At 42.0% G+C, this 22,370-nt stretch overlaps 1 protein-coding gene across 3 annotated transcripts in view; it reads left to right on the forward strand.

Moving 5' to 3' along the window:
• tanc1a (tetratricopeptide repeat, ankyrin repeat and coiled-coil containing 1a) overlaps positions 1 to 22,370 on the forward strand; it is an 80,733-nt gene that overhangs the window by 29,396 nt on the left and 28,967 nt on the right. For 2 of the 3 annotated variants that reach the window (XM_066664973.1, XM_066664974.1), the window contains exons 5-10: positions 8,453 to 8,577; positions 13,640 to 13,862; positions 15,261 to 15,524; positions 20,623 to 20,748; positions 20,935 to 21,219; positions 21,554 to 21,696. In XM_066664973.1, coding sequence (XP_066521070.1) covers positions 8,453 to 8,577; positions 13,640 to 13,862; positions 15,261 to 15,524; positions 20,623 to 20,748; positions 20,935 to 21,219; positions 21,554 to 21,696 — 1,166 coding nt within the window. Of the gene's footprint in view, positions 1 to 7,510; positions 7,608 to 8,452; positions 8,578 to 13,639; positions 13,863 to 15,260; positions 15,525 to 20,622; positions 20,749 to 20,934; positions 21,220 to 21,553; positions 21,697 to 22,370 lie in introns of those variants that run through there. The other variant, XM_066664975.1, reaches the window with a different exon arrangement.

Here is a 22,370-nt window from a genome sequence, read left to right on the forward strand (position 1 = left end):
CTGCCAAAGTTTTAGCAACCTACATAACAAAGCGTTTCTAGTTAAACTTATCAAGTCAACCCATCGAGGTGTACGGTGTGGCTGCAATTACATGAGGCAGGCCAATCCATATCTGAATTAAGTAACAAAACAGAGGTTGGGATGAGAGAAACAATGCTAAACGAACAAAGCTTAGAGTCTAAGAGTTGTTATGTCACTGCAGGTGTGAGTCATTTCCAAGAGGTGGAAATAGAAGGAACAGGGAAGGAGCTAGAGTTGGAACAGGCTATTCCTCAGGTGGAATGGTTGAATCCAGGCTTCTAGAGGGCTAGGCAACTACATCTTTTCAAACTGCAGATAACACAGTGCCTCTGGACTGTTCAGCGTACAATGTCCTGACAATAGTTTTACATTGAAAATATCACATATAATAAAAACGTAAAAGAATTTGAGGGCGGCACAGTGGTGCAGCAGGTAGTGTCGCAGTCACACAGCTCCAGGGGCCTGGAGGTTGTGGGTTCGATTCCCGCTCCGGGTGACTGTCTGTGAGGAGTGTGGTGTGTTCTCCCTGTGTCCGTGTGGGTTTCCTCCGGGTGCTCTGGTTTCCTCCCACAGTCCAAAAACACACGTTGCAGGTGGATTGGCGACTCAAAAGTGTCCGTAGGTGTGAGTGTGTGTGTTGCCCTGTGAAGTACTGGTGCCCCCTCCAGGGTGTATTCCCGCCTTGCGCCCAATGATTCCAGGTAGGCTCTGGACCCACCGCGACCCTGAATTGGATAAGCGCTTACAGATAATGAATGAAAGAATTTAATGAATTCCTGAATATTATGCCTCCTTTCCACTGCACTACACTTTTCCTGCATCAGTTGTCTGTGCTGTGGGAAATTTATGCACCCAGTTGTTCACAAACATGAACCTCATGGATCTTGTTAAAGTTTTTGACAGTGCAAGTAGGCGATTCTAACTTGACTAGCATGACTTATGATCTTTATTTCCCAATGCTAGGATAAACGGTTAAACAGTTGCCGCACAGGAGCTTTTGAATGGGATATTTGCCAATGTAATGTAGCATACTGGCACTACAGTCGCTATGGAAGAACACATACATTGGTGAATAGATTGGACAATTGTTACTTTCTCAGAAACTGCACGAGCGTTTCTTAATGGAAGGAAAACACCTGTGTGATTTCATTGATCCTGGATCTTTATCCCACTGTTTGCTGCCAATCCAATTGATGAAGAGAAGAAGGGAACCAGAATTCAAATCCTTTCAGTTCGGTTGGTAATGCAGTGCAATTATGTTTGAATCACAGGAACATTTCTCATAAATGCCAGGCCTTTTTATTGTGTTCTCATGTTCTCTTGCTATAAATAGACAGTGATTTGTTCAGATATGAATGGCAGCTACATAGCTTGGAGGATTTGTGTTCTTTTGTAAACTTTCACTTACTGCATTGGTACTGTGACTGCTTTTGGAGCTGAAGCCTCAAATCACAACAGTTTTAGAGCAGAGACTCTTTAGATGTGTGTGAGCTCTGTCTTAATATTTACAGTGATAATGCATATGAGTCTGTCTTTTTCTGGAGGAGAAGACATATCGCTATGGCAACATTCAGTGTCATTTTGCTCTGAGCAGTGACCGGTATTTTCCGCCACTCTTTTGCGAGCACAGTCTTGATGATTCACTACTAGTGATTTACAAAGCACAATTCCTTCATCACAAGTGCATTAAAATCCCACTAAAACTTCCTCATTAATGCTGAATTCTTTCTCACAGCCTCTCCGACCGCTCCTCTTGCCTCGAAGTGTGTGTTTCTACCATTAGATGCAAAAATAAACCCTGGATGGACAAGGCTGTAATTTACTTGTCATTTTGCAGTGGAAAAGTTTGACTTGTTGCTGTAAAATGGCCGAGCCTGTCCAGCGGGCACTAGCCCATGGACTATTGGTTCATTTCAACGGCCAAAGAAAATGGAAACCAGCTTAATGATCTGGGTTGGTAATCATAACAATTTATAGACTTGAACTTATGGTGTTATAATCGGCATAAACATAAATGCAGGTCCGGATCCTGTAACATTATTGCTTTTTTAATCTTGTTAGATATAGGCAGTAATAGGCCTGTTATTCAGCGAGATGACTGTCATCATGTTTACTAAGTTTTTTAAGAGCTGGAGGGGGAAAAGCACTTAGTGCTGACACATCTCCACTTTAACCTTTTGTCAGTGCTGTTCTTTGCTAACACCATTGTCGTGGCCTGTTATTATACTTTTTAGCAGATGGTTTGAGGGACGTGCAATAACCATCATCAGGTGGGATGGCAGTTTTATTATTATGCATTGTCACTGTAGATAACAGCCAGTTCTTTTCTTCTTAATTAAAGAGATCTGAAAGGCCTTATCAAATTTGAATACAATGCCAGGGACATTTCTATTTCTGCCGAACCATAACTGTATGTTTGATTAATTGCTAAGTAGGTCTGTACAGTTCGGGCAAAAAATAGTTGCTGTTAATTTGTTGCATAAAGGCTCTAATTTTAGGAATAAGTCGTTTCTCAGATTTAACGTTATCCAAATGTTCAGCTAGCCCCTGGTTTGGATGCATTCATATCGCTAGCATGATTCACAGCTGACCAAGTGTGCAATTCTGCCATTGCTTCTGATTTTAAGGGACATTTAACACCATTTAAAATGCCTCCCATGCTTTAGTAAAATGATCATGCAGAAAGAATTTGCTTTTCTTGGACTACTCAGGCCTGGAGAGTTTATTTCTTAAATGTGGCACTCTATCTGATTGTTGGCTGTTACAGATTTTCACAATAACACAATGTCTCAGTATCTAGTGAACTCTCTTCATTTGCGTTTGGTGATTTTATAGTTTTTATCCCATCACAGATATTTGTAGATTAGCATGCTATCAAGTCATTTTGTATTAGTTTACTTGCTAGCTAATGCCTGGCCCACACTACAGAAGTTTAACAACACATAACAGTATTTTTCATAGCTTGTTCTATGCTTGATTGTTGGTAGTCCTCAAAGTCCCCACACTACACAATTCATCCTGAATGAAATACCAGATACTTTCAGATTGCTCACAGCCAACAGACAGCTCTGATCATCAAAACCTTGCACGAGTTCTTAATGAACTGCTACATAACGAGAACGGGGGAAGTTTTTCTCGCAAACTCAATGTAAACAAAAATGCCAAACGGCAGTGAAACCATAACCTTGGCCTTCGTTTACAATCTTTCAGGCGTGATGTTAACATCACATTTCACACCTCAGAGTCAGAGTCCACCCACACTACAGGATTCTGAGTCGTAAATATTGAACATCTTTCATATTTACTGTTCACTCGACTGCACTGGGAGAAGATCTGAGATGTGACGATTATAGACTCACCACACTACAGGATAATCTGGGAAGATAATCCATTACAATAACCCTAAAATCAGGAGACATTATGCGATTGTTAGTAGGAGCAAAATCGGCCCGAATATCCTGAAGTGCGTTAAGTTTTTAGTTTGTTTTTTTTTGTACAAAACAACCTATGTTGTACTGTTTGAGTTGTTTAATGATTTATATGGTTTGTTTTTTTAATAAAATGCTGCCTTCCCTCCAAACTGCCTATGTTGGAAGTAGGAAACAACGTAGCTCACTAAGTATTGTGACACATCTATATACACATACACAAATCATAAAAAAACCTGAGAACTTTTGGATTTTGAAAGAAAATTTTGATGGAATTCATCCCTTGCTTAATTTAGACATGTCAAATTTGCCAATCCATCTAGGTCTGTGCAAATATCCTACCGACTTACCTCCCATCTGGAGGAAGCGAGAGTGCGCATGCTTCAAGGCCTCAGCTTCTCAAGGCAGCTTGCCTCTCTGGAGCCCCACAGTGAAAGGTTTTAATATCTTCAAAGTCTGCAACCCAAGAGAGAACGTCTGCCGCACACTTAGGGCCCAAGTGCTTTTTGAGGGGAGGCTTTTAACATACTCTAGTTACCTGGCCTTTGTATAGAGCTTGAATCTAAGTGGCTCACCTTGTCCATTAGCATACCCTGTCTCTGATCATGGAATGGTGAGGCTTGGCCTTGCAAGTACTACTAGGGGAGCCTGAGATCCATGCTGATTAATAGATACATTGAGCTAGAAAACCTTGAGATTCTGAGTAATCTGTTCTCAGCCTTGTTCTCGAAGAAGTCATTTGTGTCTTTATTTCTTCTGTATGTTTTGCATTAAAGAGAAGGCTGGAAGAGGCCACATCTAACTGAACTTAATGATCGACCCATTTAGGAGCTCTCCTTCTAGAACCATTATAAGATTGTGTTTTGCTCAAAGAATAAATACAGCTAGTAAGTTCTCGAGTAAAGAACATTTAGGGCTCAGGTAATAAAGCAGGGTTCTTTGCTGTTTACAGCTATGAAGGCAGGGCAGTAGAATGGCTCTACTGTTAGCAAGTGGATAGCATTAGCTCTTTTCTCCTGGACAGAGATCCTGTGATAACAGATGTCCCTGCATGCCTCCAGACTGCCTCTCTCTCTCTCTCTCTCGCTCTCTTTCCCTCTCCCTCAATCTCTTGGCTTTATTCCGTTGCTTTATTACTTTCCTTTCCCTTCTCTTTCCTTCTGTGTCACTCTTTTTAATCAGACACCAACACAGAAGATTTCGGAAGCTTTTTGAATTTTAGAGTTTTTAGAGTTTTTCATGTTTTTCTTTCTGTTTTTTCCTTTCTTCTCTTTTTCTCATCTAACCAAGTTGCCCCTCAAGTCTCTTAATATAGTATTCAAGCTTTAAAAAAATATATCTTTTCTGGTTTCTCCTCTCCTGCAACTGAAGGATCGATGGCATAAGGAAAGAGGGAGAGATGGAGCGAGGGACAGAGAACGGAGGTGTGGAAAAGGGGAGGAGAGGGTAGCTGAGAGCTTTTTAACATGCAAATAGATTGCAGCGTTTGGAAAATGGAAAAAACCAACAGGCACCACGCAGCAAAGCAAGATGGGAGAAGAGAACACAAGCCAGGAGAGATGATGGAAAGATATGTAGAAAGAAATGAAATGCAAAGGAAGGATGAATAAATGATGGATGAACAATAGAACGAGTGTTTACAGATAGCAGTTGATTACATATACTGCCCAGATTGTGTATATGTAGTTTGGACATCCCCCCTGCAAATACTAACAGTCTGGTTTGCTGTAGTGTTATTTAATGATGTGCTTTGTGAAAGGATTTTTTTTTTTTTGGTCTCTTTGAGCTGCCTGAGTTTTGGCCTGTAACAGAATGTGCCAGGACAACTGCTGCCTGATCTGCCCTGTGAAGACAAAGCAAACACCCAACTCTGCGTGTGGATGTGTGTGTAAGACACAGTGCCGTGGCCTTAACGAGAGGAAAGAAGTGCAGCGCCTCTTGGGAGTCCATATTATTTGGCACACCCAGATAAATGGGAGAAAGTGCTGGCACCAGAGCTGTGGCCCTCACCGTTCAGCTATATTGAGAAAACATTCCCACTCATACAACCCCTACACAATCAAAATCATATGTTACTGAGCTGACCATGTACATTTGATGTAATTCAACGGTGATGGTTTTAGTGATCAATTTCCAGAGAGTAAATAATGCAGTTGTAGTCTGTAATCTGTGGTGCTTACTGTTCAAATTCATTCAGAGACATTTACCACTGATGTGGCTCTTTGTGCTACAGAAGAGACCAAGTCGCAGTCACACAGCTCCAGGGACCTGGAGGTTGTGGGTTCGATTCCCACTCCGGGTGACTGTCTGTGAGGAGTTGGTGTGTTCTCTCTGTGTCTGCATGGGTTTCCTCCGGGTGCTCCTGTTTCCTCCCACAGTCCAAAAACACACGTTGGTAGGTGGATTGGCGACTCAAAAGTGTCCGTAGGTGTGAGTGAATGTGTGTGTGTGTGTGTGTGTTGCCCTGTGAAAGACTGGCGCCCCCTCCAGGGTGTATTGCCGCCTTGCGCCCAATGATTCCAGGTAGGCTCTGGACCCACCGCGACCCTGAATTGGATAAGGGTTACAGATAATGAATGAATGAATGAATGAATGAATGAATGAATGAATAATTCACACATCGATTTTAAGGAGACTCTTGCCATCCAAGCTATACTTTTGTCATCCAAGCTGTGACACCCATTGTGTTTATTCTGCCAGTGCACACCTCTGTATTCATATTAAAACCACAGAGGTTTACAGAGCTGGCAGGTCATTAAAATTATTTCAGCAGTAGTGATTTTACTGATCAACTTAAAGGGAATAAATGATGCATATCTAGCATGGCTCTAGCTATTTAAAACACATAGAACAGGTTTGCAGTGAAATCAATGACTGTTACAGGCCTGTCAAAGTCCATTTAAGTTCATATTTGCCATTGATGACTGATCGATTTTAATAGATGCGGAATTAATGATGCTCTTTCTGCACGTCAGCTGCCTGCATGCTAAATTGATGAAAGGAGAACACATTTTGTTTAGCTTTGCATTAATAAATGTGAAAATATACTACTTCTTTCTGGGTCGGCCTTGAGGCAGGTAACAGGGTCGGCTTTCAGTTAAACCTGCGCAAAGCTGGCCAGCAGCATCAATAAAAGATGAACCGAGGTGTTGTGTAGAGCCTGATTGATGGGATGGGATGTTAACAGGCGAGAGATGGAGAAAGATAGAGTGTGTGTGTGTGTGTGTGTGAGAGAGAGAGAGAGAGAGAGAGAGAGAGAGAGAGAGAGAGAGGGAGGAAGAGGGAGAGAGTGAGAGGAAGAGGGAGAGAGTGAGAGGAAGAGGGAGAGAGTGAGAGATTGCTGATAGTGTGTGCAGAATGATAATGTATTGTGGCCTGATGCCCCAATACTCTCCAGGGGACGGACCATTTTTTACACACCCCCACCATACATTTACATTACGGCAATTGTGTAAATATGTCACACTGCTTATTCAAAATCTCTCTCTCTCTCTCTTTCTCTTTCTCCGTCTCTCTCTATCTCTCTCTCTCTGATGGTCCCTGATTTTGCACATTACGATGGTGCCATTTAATGTGGCCCTTGTGTATACAGATCTGTTGCTCAGCAGATATGCAACCAGTGTGAGGTTATTGGGGGCAGCAAGGGAGTGTGTGTGTGTGTGTGTGTGTGTGTGTGTGGGTGTGATTGTATGTTTATGAGAGAGTGTGACTGCAGTGAACCAGATTACTGCTCATTCAGATTCACAGCCCGTCCCCTCGTCGTGAGAGGCAAAGACACACGCGCACACACACACACACACACACAGAGGGCTGGTCTAGGTGCATAGTTGGAGTCCGCGTTATCACAGCCACTGCATCTCTAATATAGCCGGACCTAAGCTGCACTCACAAGACAGGTTGAGAGAAACCGAAACAGAGAGAGAGAAAGAGAGAGTGTGAGAGAAGGAAGAGAGAAAGAGAGAGCTGGAAAAAAGAGAGGGCGTGCGAGGTGTAGGGAGGGAAAGCTGAAAGGGAGAACGAGGAGTGATCGCAAGAGAGGGAGAGGGAACGGGCAAGCGAGGGAGGGAGGGACTGCGATTGAGAGAGCAGGGAGAGGGAGCGATTGAGAGAGAAACAGAGGGAGGAGAGGAGCGAGCTACTGTGGCTGCTGGGATATCGGTGAGTTGGAATATTTCAGCTTTAAAGGATTGGAAAATTCAAGCACTGTAAGTGATTGAATGAGTGCTGTAGGTAAATGAATGCATGGTAACATATGTAATGTGTAATGTTTTACTGAATGACAACACTGTGCTGGTCAGTGAATAAGTGAAGTATGTAAACTAACGTTATATTTAACATATCACACCATGGAGTGGTTGATTTATGTAAGCCAATGGTACATGATGGATACATTGTACATATGTAGTGTAATAGAGAATAACAACACTTTATAAGTCTGTGAGTGTTGTATGGGAACTAGTGCTATGTATTACCTGACACCTGAAACAGAGTGACACCCGTGTAATGGTCATTGAATGAGTGTTGTGTGAATAAGAATGTTTTTGGTGGTGAAATGTTGTATAACTATTATTGGGCAGTGAATGGGTGCAGTATGTAAATGAATATACTATGGTGATATATTTAATATATTGTATGTTACATTGTGTAGAGTAACAGCACTGTACTGCTCAGTGAGAGCTGTATCTTAATTAGTTCTGTTTTTGAAGCGTTGCATGAAATTACAGGATTTTATTGGGCACTGAATGTTATTTGGCTCTGAAGAGTTATGTATTTCTGCTGTGTCTGTGTGTCTGTGTGTCTGTGTGTCTGTGTGTGTGTGTGTGTGTGACCGTGTGTTCATGACATGGAATGCCAGCTTTTAAATTGGACAGAATTTTGTAATCAGTACAAGACATGAAAGCATTTTCTTTTGTATGTCTCTTTATAATTTTGTGTGTGAGTGTGTGTGTGAGTGCAGTTAAATGTGTAATAAGTGTGTTTTTGTTTGTCTGTGTGTGAGACAGATCCTCTCTCGCCAGCAAAGTCTGGCTCCTCCCCTGCTGCTCAGGAACTGATGACACGACTGGGCTTCCTACTGGGAGACGCCATCCCCACCTCATCCCACTCTGCCATGGAGGAAAGAAATCAGGTACAAATATAAACACAAACTTTTATACACACTGCCATTTAAAGAAAGGAACTTTCTCACACATTGGTCAGTTTCTGTTGATATTTCTGAGATTTTATATATATATATATATATAGTGCATATATGGTATAGGCATCAGATTATATCACCATCAAACAAACAGCCCTTAAACCTTCCTTCTTTGAGAGGCAGGAGAAAATCCAGCCACCTCCTGCCTCAGTTCTGACAGTATTCCACAGGTTTTACAGGTCATTACCATGATCAAAAATTCAGAGACGTACAAAATAGCAATGCCTCATCTAATAGTTTCTATATCCTACACCTGTAAGATAACATGTAGCCTGTTTGATCAGATTTGTAAGAAGAGTGGGCAGGTCTGTGTAATCTGTGAACCTGTAGCTGACCCACAGTTAGGTTATTTGTCTGCAGCTAATGGCGTAACAAATGGTAATTATCCAGTAACAGTTTGACAATTGGACAGACTGGATCCAAATGACATTAAGATTAATCTTTCTTTTGCTGCAAATGCTGAGCTCACATTGTATTGGAGTGGCTTTATGGCTATCCACTAGTATCTGTACAGTGTTCTGGGCTGTAACGTTTTTTATTGTGTTTTCCTTGATTTTGCAGAAGGGACCATTGTAAAAAGCAACAGCTAAGTTTGTGTGTTATCACAAATATCACAACTGTGAGTGATTTTCAGCTTTAAGAACACGGACCATCTGAAAATTGTCAAGTTATTTGGGATAAAAATTAATGAAAAGCTGTAGTTTTGGGTTAATATGTTTCTTCACATTTATAGTGATATGATCCTGGTCGTGTTTGAGTTTAAAGCTACAGTAGACAATATATTTATTGTAAAATTACAGATTTAAAGTTGTTTTAATGCTTCATTGACCTCTTGTTGCTACTCCAGGCTCAGCACTGCAGAAAATACTTATGTTACTATGTGACTTTTGGAGGAGGGTAGGAACCCCTGCCCCACCTTTGATTTCAGAACAGTGCTGTAATAGTGAATTACACTCTGACACTGTAGGGGGAGCCCAAGAGCAAAAATACCAAAACGTACGTAGTGTTCCTTTAAAATCTGGCTCAGAGGCAGAGTGGACAGACGTTCAAATAAGGACATTTCATATTCGATTCCATGTAGCTGCAGAATAATTCACAGCAAGGGATTTTAAAAAGATTATTAATGATAATAAAAGGAACATTAGTGTCTGAGAAGACAAGAGACAACTTGTTCCTTTTGTATTTGTCAGCTTGATCTCACATCTGAGTCAGTCTCTGCTGCCTGCTCTGTGGAGCGTACTTCCATGTTGGTTTGGATGGGTCCAGGGTGCTGAAAGAAGGCAGGGATTTGGGCTCGTGTTAGATGCTCTCAAACCAAATATTATATTTCAATGATTTATATGACTGTCAGTGTTTAGCACAGGATGGAGTTCTTTGCTTTGCGACTACAGGTGATGGAATGTAGGACGATTTACCGCCATGGGAGAAGTGCATCTGTGTCCAGCTTTACTTTCTCATGTTTTTCTCCTGATTGGGTCACATAATCAGTGTGGCACTCAGAACATTTGGCTCTAGTCTGTGTGTGTTTGTGTGTGTGTGTGTGATTTTTGGGCAGTGTATCAGAGATCTAAACCGGTCCTAAGAGGCTTACATTGCATTTTATGGATCAATGCGCACAGAGCTAGTAGTTATTCTTGGCTGCCGGTCTCTGCTGCAAAATTTTGCCATGAATATCCATTCTGATGATTTATAGACGCAGAGTCGTATCCTTCTGTCCTGTGAAGCTTGTTTTTTTCAACTGCATGCAGTAGCTATAGAAGTGACATCTGTGTCTTGTTATTTCTGATGACAAAATCCCCTGTTGAATGTAACTAAGCAGTTAAATTAATACCCGGTTTACAGTACATCAGGGTCTGTTTTAACACTGTGGATGATCATTTACATAGCGTGGGTATAATATTCACAACAGCTGATGGCAGCACATTTTGATCACTTTGAAGCTTGCAGAGAAACTACACAACAAGCTCTTGGTATTCACTCCCGAATTTCTTGTCTATTTTGCTGGTGTTGAACATATGTCTGGTGTATGTGATCTGTACTGCGACGTGAATCGTGTCTGAGACATTGGTTGATTTTGAGTTTCATATGGATAATACAGGGGGCTACAAATGAATGCACTACAGTGGTATTGGATATCATACTTAAAAATGCCATGTTCTGATAAGAGCCCGAGCCCCTAAATGACATCGCTAACTTAAGGGTCATGTCTTTATTCTGGGAACCTAGGTGGTCTTGCCCAGTATATGTAAATGTTGAATTAAAAAAAATAATAGTACTGCTCATAAGTCAGTTTTTCATAAGGTCAGAGCTGAAAAAAATAGAATAAGTACACAAAGAATAAGTAAGTATTGATAAGAAACAATAAACAGCGTTAACTAGCATTCTATAACATCCAAAAAATATGTTCTTGTTTCTGTCATTATTTAAAAAAAAATGTTTAGTTGTGACTTGTGCTCCTTTTTACTTAAAACTGTATTAACTATTAATTAATACATTAATTAGTACATTATTTAATGTACCCTTTTGGTAAATTTTGGTATTTCTTAAATATGATTGTTTACTCTGCAACTGTGTATGTAACTCAAGATCTCATGCAGAATTAAGCTTATTTTTACTTGTTTATATGAGAATAGACGTGTAAACCCAAAACTAAAAGCACAATTAAATCTGCATGTTTTCCCAGTCATTTCTCAATCATTGATCGGTCTCTTCCTTTATTAAATCAGTAATTAAACTAATGTCTATACTGAGTGTAATATTTATTAAACCTGGTAATCAGTAGGTTATTAATTAAATGCTTATTAACATAAATTGGTGTATGTCATTTGCAAATGATATGTAAATAAGACTAGAAATCTGAAGCGGATTCATCAGTCATGCTTACATCAACACAGGTTTTGAAGTCATACTGCTGTTTTGATCCTTGAATCTAATAATTTTGTTTTACGTCATGTTTTACACAACGTTTTATAAAACACAATAAAAACGTGAATGTTTAACCTTTATTTAGATTCAAAATTACCAAGAATTGGCTTCTAATGTTCTGGAAAACCTACATAAACATGTTCTAATATTTTGAAAACCCATCATCACTTCACTCATTCTATGGCTGCATCAAGAAAAGGAACATGAAACACTATTACACAAGGACAAAACTATACATCTGTTCTATGCATCTATCTGTTCTCTGGGCCTGAGCTCATCTCAGGTGGTCTGAAAGACAGTGGAAATATGGGCTTTTGTCCAATGACTTCACTTTTCAGCTTGTTTTCAGGGAGAAAAGGATTTGGAATCTTCATTTAAAGCAGTTATTAAAAGAAAAGTTGATGTGACACAGTGGTAAACTTGCATCTGTCCTACCTTTGTTGAGTCTGAAATACTGAATCAGCTTTTAATAATTAAATACAATTAAATTGGTCAGTGAAAGCATTGGAAATCATTTTTTTTTATAAATTTGTCATTAAATAAAGCATCTAGAGAATAAACAAATCACGTATTTGTTATGAAAGGTTTAATTTAATAAAATCACACATTATTTTGCTGATTTGCTTCTTTGATTTCCTCTTCTGGCTTGTTCACAAACTTCCAAAATCCTAAGCCTCATGAGACATTGTGTACTGATATTATGTCTTCAAGGGGACGTTACATTTTAACACCACAGAAAGTTGTTGGTTGGTGGCTCAGGAGACGGTTCAGGTGCTCCTCAAATTCCTTAGCTTATATAGGGTGAGACAAAAAGGAGACATAACCCTAACCCTAACCTCATCTATACTCTCTCTAAGTGTGATCTTAATGAGATCTCTTTTTTTATGATATGACACACAGGTTTATTTGTCGCTGTGAACTCATGCAGCCATCAACATGAATGGATTGGAAAAGCACTATTAGACCCTCCCCACCACACACACACACACACACACACACATACGTCCCCTGTAGGCAGCCCATTTATACCATTACTACAACAGAGTGGAAATGTTGCAGGTGCATCATTTTCTGGCTGACAGGGCGAAGGGCATTTACCTGTTGGGGAGGGATAAGAGTGAGTGTGTGGATGTGTGTGTTTGCATGTGTCTATGTGTTTGTGTACACAACCTGTGTGTGTGTGTGTGAAGTGGTTGGAGGGAGTCCTTCACCAGTGGACTGCTGGCAGGCAGCTGCTCTCAGGAGACCAGGGCTTTGGTACACTGATTCTACACTCTCACACTCTCACACACACACACACACACACACATCATTCTCCCTGACCTATATAGAGTGTAAGAGTGTGAAGTTAGGCAGAGTTAGAGGACAGAGTTGGATCTAGGGCTTGATCTTCTCTGGAAGAAAGCACGGCTGGTTCAAGAGACCTTTCTTATTCAGCACATGCACACTGCTCCACCTCCTTCAACACCGGACACTTTAGGAGGTACCCCTACCATACACCAACAGTCAAAGAAAATTAATAATAACAAACCTTCCCAAAAGTGTCGTTTTTTTTATAGATTTAGGGAAAATGAGTCTCATAACAAGTGTGCGAAACCTAGTAGACCACCAGAGCTGTCATAATCAGATAAGAGACATCTCAGATCAAAATGAAGCTCACTTGCTTCTGATCCGCAGAAGTCCATAGGTGTTTAAAAAAAGACATTGATATGGAGCTGAATTAATTTGTAGATGATAAGAAGGCAATACTGAGAAAAGGAAAAAGAAAAAAGAAATTTTTTTGTCAGTTTTTGTTTCATCTGTAATCTTTTCCTTTTTCTCTCCATTTGTGTCTCTTCTCTTTCTCTCATTCATTCTTTCTGATTCCTCTCTCTCTCTCTCTGTTCCTCTCGGTTTCTCCTTTTTCCTCTTTTTACTTGTCGCACCTTCCTTTCACCATTTTCTCACCCTCTCTCACATCAATCCTCTTCTCTCTTTCTCTCATTCACTTTCTCTTTAAAAATTCCTCTGTAATAATTTTGCTTTAATCTCTCTCTCTCTCTCTCTCTCTAACTTTTTCTGAGTGTAGTGTACCGTCACTAGTCAGGGTGCGAGTCCATGCTCCACTCTGACCAGCAGCACAGCGTCTCCCAGTGCTGAAAGCCCATGCTCCAGTCTGCCCTTGAGCTCCGGTTCCACGGAGCGTCCCCCACTGTGCCGCTCTGTACCCTGCACCACCACCACCAGCACCACCACCACAACCACCAACACTCCCAGCTCTACACTGGAGAGCAAGGACAGCGGCATCATCGGTGAGACACACACACACACACACACACAAATTTGTGTGATTTTTATATAGTATATTAACATATATTATTGTGTATAAATATATCATATTGCTTTATTCTTTTAAATGAAACAGTCCATTTTGTTACTGTGTTGATTGGTTGTTTTTTACTGTGCCATATTTAAAAAGCTGTTGTGGCAGAAACACTCTTCATAACTTCATCATAAATGGGGTGGGGTAAATACTGAGGGGGGATGTATAAACATACTGTTATTTGTGACATCACAAAAGTTGTTCAAACTGATTTTGCATGAAATGCATGAAAGCATTTATCAGTGGTATTCAACTGGATGATACAGATATATCTGTTAGAGCCGCAGTTAAAAACACTGGAATATTTATTTACTGTAGTACCTATGGTAAGATCATCCCTATTCTACACTGAAATCACAGTCATACAGAGCATGCCGGAATATGTTTATACTTTCAGGATCCTTCTGCCACAGGTGTAAACAGAAATATCAGAAAGACAGAAATATCAAACCTGTGTCTGTCAGTACATACGCAATGTCATATGGCACATATTTCAGGTTCATAGATGCATGCACACACACTCACTAGCATTGACACAGTCTCATTGTCCTTGGTTCAGAACAGTGAACTTTCTGTTTATTGTGGTCTTGCTTGGCTCTTAGTAAGATTGAGCCTATTAATGTCAAAGTTTTTTTTTTTTGTGGTTGTTCATAACTGTAATATAACAGAGCCTGAGGTGCACTCCGGTTAAACTGGGACGGCCTTGTCTTTATTTCAGGTCTGAGCTTTCTTGAAGTAGGACAGCAGTGCTTTTTTTGTGATCCCTAAAATAGTGTTTTTTATTTGGATGCAGTAAGAAAAGGTCAGAGAGACAAGCGCACAGAGGCAACATTCAGCTCTGATTACTTTCCTGACTTGTATCAGAGATCTCTCATATATAGATATTAGCTCTTAATACTGCTTGAGAAATTTAACTTGAACTCCTGGAATTCCAGGGGGCTGTGTGTGGCCCACGCTCTGAATTCCTTACACTTCGAAAAAGGCAACACAATTCGGTTTGCACTTTAAAGAGTTAATTCATTTGTAGAGTCATGATTCTTGCTCCTATTTTTATCCTGCCCTCTCCTTTTTGTCCTTCTTTTTCTATCTTCTGTGTCCTTCCCCTCTATCTGTCCTCTCTCTCTCCCTCTCTCTCTCCCTCAATGGTTTAGAAAGTGTATAAGACTGTGGCAAGTCATTGCTGCTAATGTCTTAATTCTTACTGAATTATTGTTATTAATTACTTATTTATTTACATTATTGAATTTGTATGGATTGACTGAGAGTGTAAGGTGAACTGGTGGCATAAATAAGTTCCGTTTAATGCTCAATTCTCTCTCTCTCTCAGCTACAGTCACCAGTTCCAGTGAGAATGAGGAGCGCTGTGGCTCTAGTTTGGAATGGGGAAAAGATGGCATTGGTAGTGGGGCTCTAAGGGAAAGCAGTCACCATGCCCCTCCACCAGCCACTTCTGCTACTGCTTTAGAATCAGCAGATGCCCAACCCAAGACTGGCCCTGCTGCCGGACCGCCGCCAGCCTCCTCACCCTCAGATGGGCCTTCCCACTATCACAGCACCTCACTAGTCATGCCACGGCCCAACTCAGTGGCAGGTCAGTCAGCAGTTGAGTCACTTCCTTTCACCAGCGTACATGTCCAGTAACTACAAGTAAATAAGTTACTCTCATAACGGTAACTCTGAAATTTGCTTTTGTTTGTTAAAGTTTGACTTCAGAATGAATGGCAGCCAAACTAAAGGTTTTTCTGAGAACTGAAAAGAAATCTGTAAATAAATAGAAGCTGTAAAGTATGAACACACTAAATGTTAAAATGTTTCACATAATGTTTAGTTATTGTGTCTTCTGTGTAATATTCTGTTAAATACATGCTGTCTGCTTTTTCCTGGCACTGAAAACCAAATTACATTTATGGTGATTTTACCCAGAAATGAATTAAATTAAGTGTGTCATTTGACTTTCCTAAAATGTTATAGAACCATACCACACTGCCCAGTGGAAAAATGGCAGGTTACCCACAACCCAGGCCATGAAATACGTCCACTTCAAGATGACAGTGATTGACATGCAAATGCAACAGACAGCTCATTATTTATGGCTCAGATGGTTGATGTTGGTAATCCTTTCACTAATGCTGTAACCATCAAGCATGATTTGATTGACTTTAATTCCATAGTAGACTTTATACATAATTCAAAATGAACTTTAAAAAGCGGGTCTAGAGTTAAAGAGATTAATGACAGAACCGAAGCTCTTCTGCTCTTCTGTGCTTGCATTCCTTTTTAATGTGAAATAGATGTATGTTTGTCTCTTTGTAGATGTTCCTTTCCATACTTTCATTTTTTAAAACAATCTTAAGGGATGAATTCTTGTGTTTTTTTTTGTGAGAGCAGACAGCTTTTGGGATTTGCTGTCCCTCCACAGCTGTCTGTGTGTGTGTGTGTGTGTGTGTGTGTGTGTGTGTGTGTGTGTGTGTGTGTGTGTGTGTGTGTGTAAATGTCTTGCGAAAGAACAGGAGCTTCTTCCTTGTACATCCCAGAGGAGAGAGCTCATTGTAGCGCCTCACTGATTCTGCTGCTGCTGTTGGAAAGCTCTAAAACGTGCAGCTTTCATTTCCTACTGCAGCAGTCAGAGCTCGCCAGAAGAGTTAGTCAGGCATTATCAACACGCTTACTGGGAAAATGTTATGGCGATGTGTTTCTGAGGGCAGAAAATGATGGCAAAGGTTTTTATGCCCAAACACTTAAAACGTGTATTTTACATATGATTTTAAATAAATAAAATAATCAGTTGATAGAGTTTAACGTATTTTTAGTATTTGTTCTGATGTTCCACAGAATGATGCTGCTTCCACGAACATGTGCATATGATACTCTAGTGTGATAATACGATTAAGATGTTAACTTCATGGGTGGCATGGAGGCGCAGCAGGTAGTGGCACAGTCACACGGCTCCAGGGGCCTGGAGGTTGTGGGTTCGATTCCTGCTCCGGGTGACTGTCTGTGAGGAGTGTGGTGTGTTCTCCCTGTGTCTGCGTGGGTTTCCTCCGGGTGACTGTCTGTGAGGAGTTGGTGTGTTCTCCTTGTGTCTGCGTGGGTTTCCTCCGGGTGACTGTCTGTGAGGAGTGTGGTGTGTTCTCCCTGTGTCTGCGTGGGTTTCCTCCGGGTGACTGTCTGTGAGGAGTTGGTGTGTTCTCCCTGTGTCTGCGTGGGTTTCCTCCGGGTGACTGTCTGTGAGGAGTGTGGTGTGTTCTCCCTGTGTCTGCGTGGGTTTCCTCCGGGTGACTGTCTGTGAGGAGTGTGGTGTGTTCTCCCTGTGTCTGCGTGGGTTTCCTCCGGGTGACTGTCTGTGAGGAGTTGGTGTGTTCTCCCTGTGTCTGCGTGGGTTTCCTCCGGGTGACTGTCTGTGAGGAGTTGGTGTGTTCTCCCTGTTTCCGCGTGGGTTTCCTCCAGGTTCTCCGGTTTCCTCCCACAGGGTGTATTCCTGCCTTGCGCCCAATGATTTCAGGTAGGCTCTGGACCCACCGCGACCCTGAACTGGATAAGCGCTTACAGATAATGAATGAATGGATGTTAACTTCATACCAAGCTCTGTGTAAAAGACAATTTTACAGACACTTTGTAAAAAGGATTATAATTTGGGGCAAAGATGGCAGGTGTTTCAGTCAAAACATGTATTCAACTAGTGTCTCATCTGCGTCTCATCAGCCGTGCTCTACAGAGATCAACATACTCTGGAGAGTGGTCTCTGTTAATTGGACACAGTCTTTATCCACAGTGGTCACTCCATAGCTGGATGAGTATGACAATGATAAATCAGATCTCGACCCAGTTGAACCCTTTGAGAGACACTGGACTGATTCCATAGTCTGCAGCCTCATAACATTTGGGGGGATAACATTTGAACACTGTTCCTACATTACAGTTCCAGATATTTGTAGAATCTATGCCAAGATTAATTTCTTCTGGTGACTCTTGGTAGCTAATAAGATGACAGCTTTTATGCAAATTTTAAAACCCTGTGAAGCACATGAAAGGTCCACATTTTCCCCTTTAGTTTCCTGTTTAATGATGCACCCATTGTGGACAAATTCACTTGTGCATGTGCAGCGTGTATAATCTTCATAGCAAAGCCAACAAATGAAATGGAAGGCTCTGCAGCAGCTGCATGTAAACCTGAGGTTGTGATGACCAATGCCAAGTATCAGCTAGAGCTTAAGCCTGCCAACAGTGGGCCATGGAGCAGTGGAACTATTCTTTGAGCTCCATCCCTTTGCTGTGGTGTTTGTGATCCAGAACTAATCGTCCAGAAATAGTACTTCACCTTACTAATGCTCTTGTGCCTGAATACTTTTAAATACTCCCAGAAATGCTCTTCTGGGATCAGAAGAAGCTGCTACTGCACAAGACCTGCTCAAAAAATCTATTCATAGCCTTCATTTTAGAAGAAATGCGGGATGAGCTACAAATACACATACATTTCTCTCTCCCTCTCATCTCTGGACTTCTTATCATGGCAGGGCCCTGGCATCCTGTACTGCGAAGATCCTATCTTAGTGGGCTTCTGTTCTGTCCCTGCTCCCTTAAGAGCTGACCCAGAGCCAGGCTACACCAGAGATGGAGGCTGAAGGGAGAGATAAAGGCATGATGTGTCTCTAAGAGAAGTGCAAACAGCCGTTTGACAGCAGCACTGCCATCTAAACCACCCAGCCCACCCCTCTATACCCCACAAACAAGTGCAACGTGACGCTCATCCATCTGCGGAGATTACGCCTTTCAGCCAGATTAGATTACCCTGGGGGATAAGGCATAGGAGGGGTCCAGCTGAACACTGTGTAGCAGGAAAACATGAATGAAATGAGTGAATGAATGGATGAATATGGCTTGTTGCTTATGTTTTGCATGTGTGTCTTTGGTTTATGATCTTCAATTGTGTGTGCGCGCGTTATTTTCTATTCTCTGAATGCAGTGGCAGATCATGAATGCCTGCCTGGTAACAGCACCACTGTGGTGTGTGTAATCTCTCCACTTGAAATGCCAGCCAAAAACACTGCTCTAAAACACTCAGGGCCAGATGTATGAATGAGCGTAGATTCAGTGCATGTGTGGCCACAGTGCTTCTGAATTTAATAAGCTTCTGCAGCTTATGATGAGAACTGCACCCACCAAATACATGTTCAGACATTCATTCATTCATTCATTGTCTTTAACCGCTTATCCAGTTCAGGGTCGCGGTGGGTTCGGAGCCTACCTGGAATTATTGGGCGCAAGGCAGGAACACACAGACACAGGGAGAAAACACCACACTCCTCACAGATAGACAGTCAGTCGGAGGAAACCCACACAGACACAGGGAGAACACACCACACTCCTCACAGACAGTCACCTGGAGGAAACCCACGCAGACACAGGGAGAACACACCATGCTCCTCACAGACAGTCACCCGGAGGAAACCCACACAGACACAGGGAGAACACACCACACTCCTCACAGACAGTCACCTGGAGGAAACCCACGCAGACACAGGGAGAACACACCATGCTCCTCACAGACATTCACCCGGAGGAAACCCACACAGACACAGGGAGAACACACCACACTCCTCACAGACAGTCACCCGGAGGAAACCCACGCAGACACAGGGAGAACACACCACGCTCCTCACAGACAGACAGTCAGTCGGAGGAAACCCACGCAGACACAGGGAGAACACCCCAAACTCCGCACAGACAGTCACCCGGAGCTGGACTTGAACCCACAACCTGCAGATCTCTGGAACTGTGTGACTCCGACACTACCTGCTGCGCCACCCATAGTATAAGAAAAAGCAAAAAAGAATAAAACAAGATGCACACAAACTACATCTACCTTCCAAGTGGGGAGTCTGTACGACCTACGGTCTCTTCCACATAATGACTTTTACAGGAGAAAAAGAATAATAATAAGAAAAACCCTAAAAAATACAATAGGGTTCAGCGCACTGAGTGCTTGAACCCTAAAATACAGATAGCAGGGTTTTGAAATTAAGTTTTATGGACACAGTCTACAAGGCTGTTTCACTTTAAGCTAAGAAACTAGGGTTTATGAAACAGTAACACAGACGGTCAGAAGTCTATCGATGGCACATTTTTGAGACCCCAAGGTAACTTCTGTGTAGTTTTAAAGGAATAAAATCAATGTAAAGCTGGTTGCCACAAGCTGCCCAAACTTAAGTAAATCAAGTGGAATGTGTAATCAGCCACATATACAACATCTCCACACTTTTCTTGCAGAGGCCTCACTGATTTTGCAAAACCCTCCTGAAAATGTATGAGGAAAAGGAGTGCAGTTTACACAACGCAGACATTCAGTACATACACAGACAGAGCAGGCAGTTTGCACCTGACACTGCGCCTGAAACGTTATGCCTTCTCTCTTTGTATTTCTTTCTCTCTTTAAGAACACAAAACACACACACACTGTTCAGCACAATACCTCCTCTGGGCTTCAAAAGTGCTGAGGCTGTGGAGCGCTCTGCACTTGAGGGACTTTAATTGGAGGCTTTAATTTCTAGGCCGTTCTCTTGTGCTTTGGGAACTTTTGTTACAGTGAATATAAGCAAAAGCACCGTCACAGTTAAGTGAAGCTTAAAGAATAATAAAAATTTCTCTCTTATTCTGTCTCTATTCCTCATTTTTTGTTTGTCTCTCTCTAGCTACTAGCAGTACTAAGCTGGAGGAACTGAAGTACCTAGATGAACAGAGGAATGCTCCCATGCGTTCTTCTATGCGTGGGCCTTGGCACGGGGCACACACCAGTGGCCGCAACCAGGAGACTAAAGGTACTACTGCATACAGCATTCTAGATTTTTCACAATGTAACGTAGGCATATATTTATGGACAACATTGATTTGATAATAGTATAATAGTATAATAATTGGAAAATGCTAAGAACTGTGTATCAATCTTGGGGTAACCTCCAGCATAGTTTTAATCGGTTGTGTTTGTTTCTCTTTGTACTTTTCAGCACGATTTACCCCATACAAGCCAGCAGACATCATGCTCAAACCACTGCTGTTTGAGGTGCCCAGTGTCACCACAGACACTGTGTTTGTGGGCCGTGATTGGCTGTTCCAGCGTCTGGAGGAGGTGCTGATGGGCGGCGGTGAGGTGGGGCCAGGTCGAGGAGCCGTCGTCGTGGGCAGTGTAGGCTTTGGAAAGACAGCAGTCATCTCGAGGCTGGTGGCTCTGAGCTGTCACGGAGGCCGGATGAGACAGATCGCTTCCAACAGCCCTGGAGCGTCCCCCAAGAGTAAGAGCACCTCCACACACACACACACACACCCCACAGTCCACAACAGATGGCTTACACAGTGCTTATTAACGTCAGGACTGACACTACATCACACGCTGGAGAAATAACCAAATACTGATTTGTGCTGTTGAATACGCAGTGATATAATACTGCCCCTTAACTAGAGTGGTGCCTATGCAGAGTTTCAGAGCCAGGAGTAATGACTGATAAATAATATATTGTCTCCTAGGAAATATGCACCACTGGGTATAGATACTTTGACCTTGGCAGTGTTTCCAATGTAGCAAACTGTTTAGTTATAATGTGAATGTTGCTGTGTGTTTTATGGCAGGTGGGAGTAGAGGAAATGACCCCCCAAGCCAAGGCAACCAACTAAATCCACCTGCTCAGAGCCCTCTGCGCAGCAGCAGCTGTCCACCCACCCCAGACACACACCGACACCGAGAGGAAGCCGTTAAACGCCTGGCCAGCAAGGTACACACAGAAAGACTACAGATTACATAACATTAACATGTTTTAGAGCAACAAATAATGGACAAGGCAGTGTGTATACTCAGGGAGTACTCACACTTGCCCTGGTTGCCTTGTACCATGCTGAAGCACAGTTGTCATCAGGATGTGGCTTTTTATTTTTAATAAGTGTGCATTCAGGGAACGCTGTGTTTACTTACGGATGGGACTTTGTGGCTTGGAGATGTTTGTCTGCAGTGACCCTGAAGAGAAGAGTTTTACAGAGGCAAATACTTGTGAATTATATCAACTACTTTGGAAAACATTCCAGCAAACACTACACATTCACAGAATACCAGGCTGATCCCGTTGGCGCTATGACCCTTTACAGTGAATGTCGCATCATTGACATCACATTCAAGTTCCTCCGGCACGGTTAGCGATCACACTAGAGGTGTGCTGAACCGTGCCCAGGCCCCCACCATGTCAGTTTTATGCAACATTGAAAATGCTGCTGCCCAACTGTACACTCCACCTCTATATAACTACTGTCACATGCATTTTCTTTTGGATGGCATGCCTCAATTAAGGTGAGTATTCATAAACACAAGGTGGTCAGTTCATATACCAGATAGAAGTGATGAGAATGTGCATCTCATTTAAACATACAGGAGTGAGACTATGTGACTTGTAATGGT

The sequence above is a fragment of the Hoplias malabaricus genome, chromosome 3, assembly GCF_029633855.1.
Source record: "Hoplias malabaricus isolate fHopMal1 chromosome 3, fHopMal1.hap1, whole genome shotgun sequence".
In the NCBI taxonomy this organism is placed as follows: Eukaryota; Metazoa; Chordata; class Actinopteri; order Characiformes; family Erythrinidae; genus Hoplias; species Hoplias malabaricus.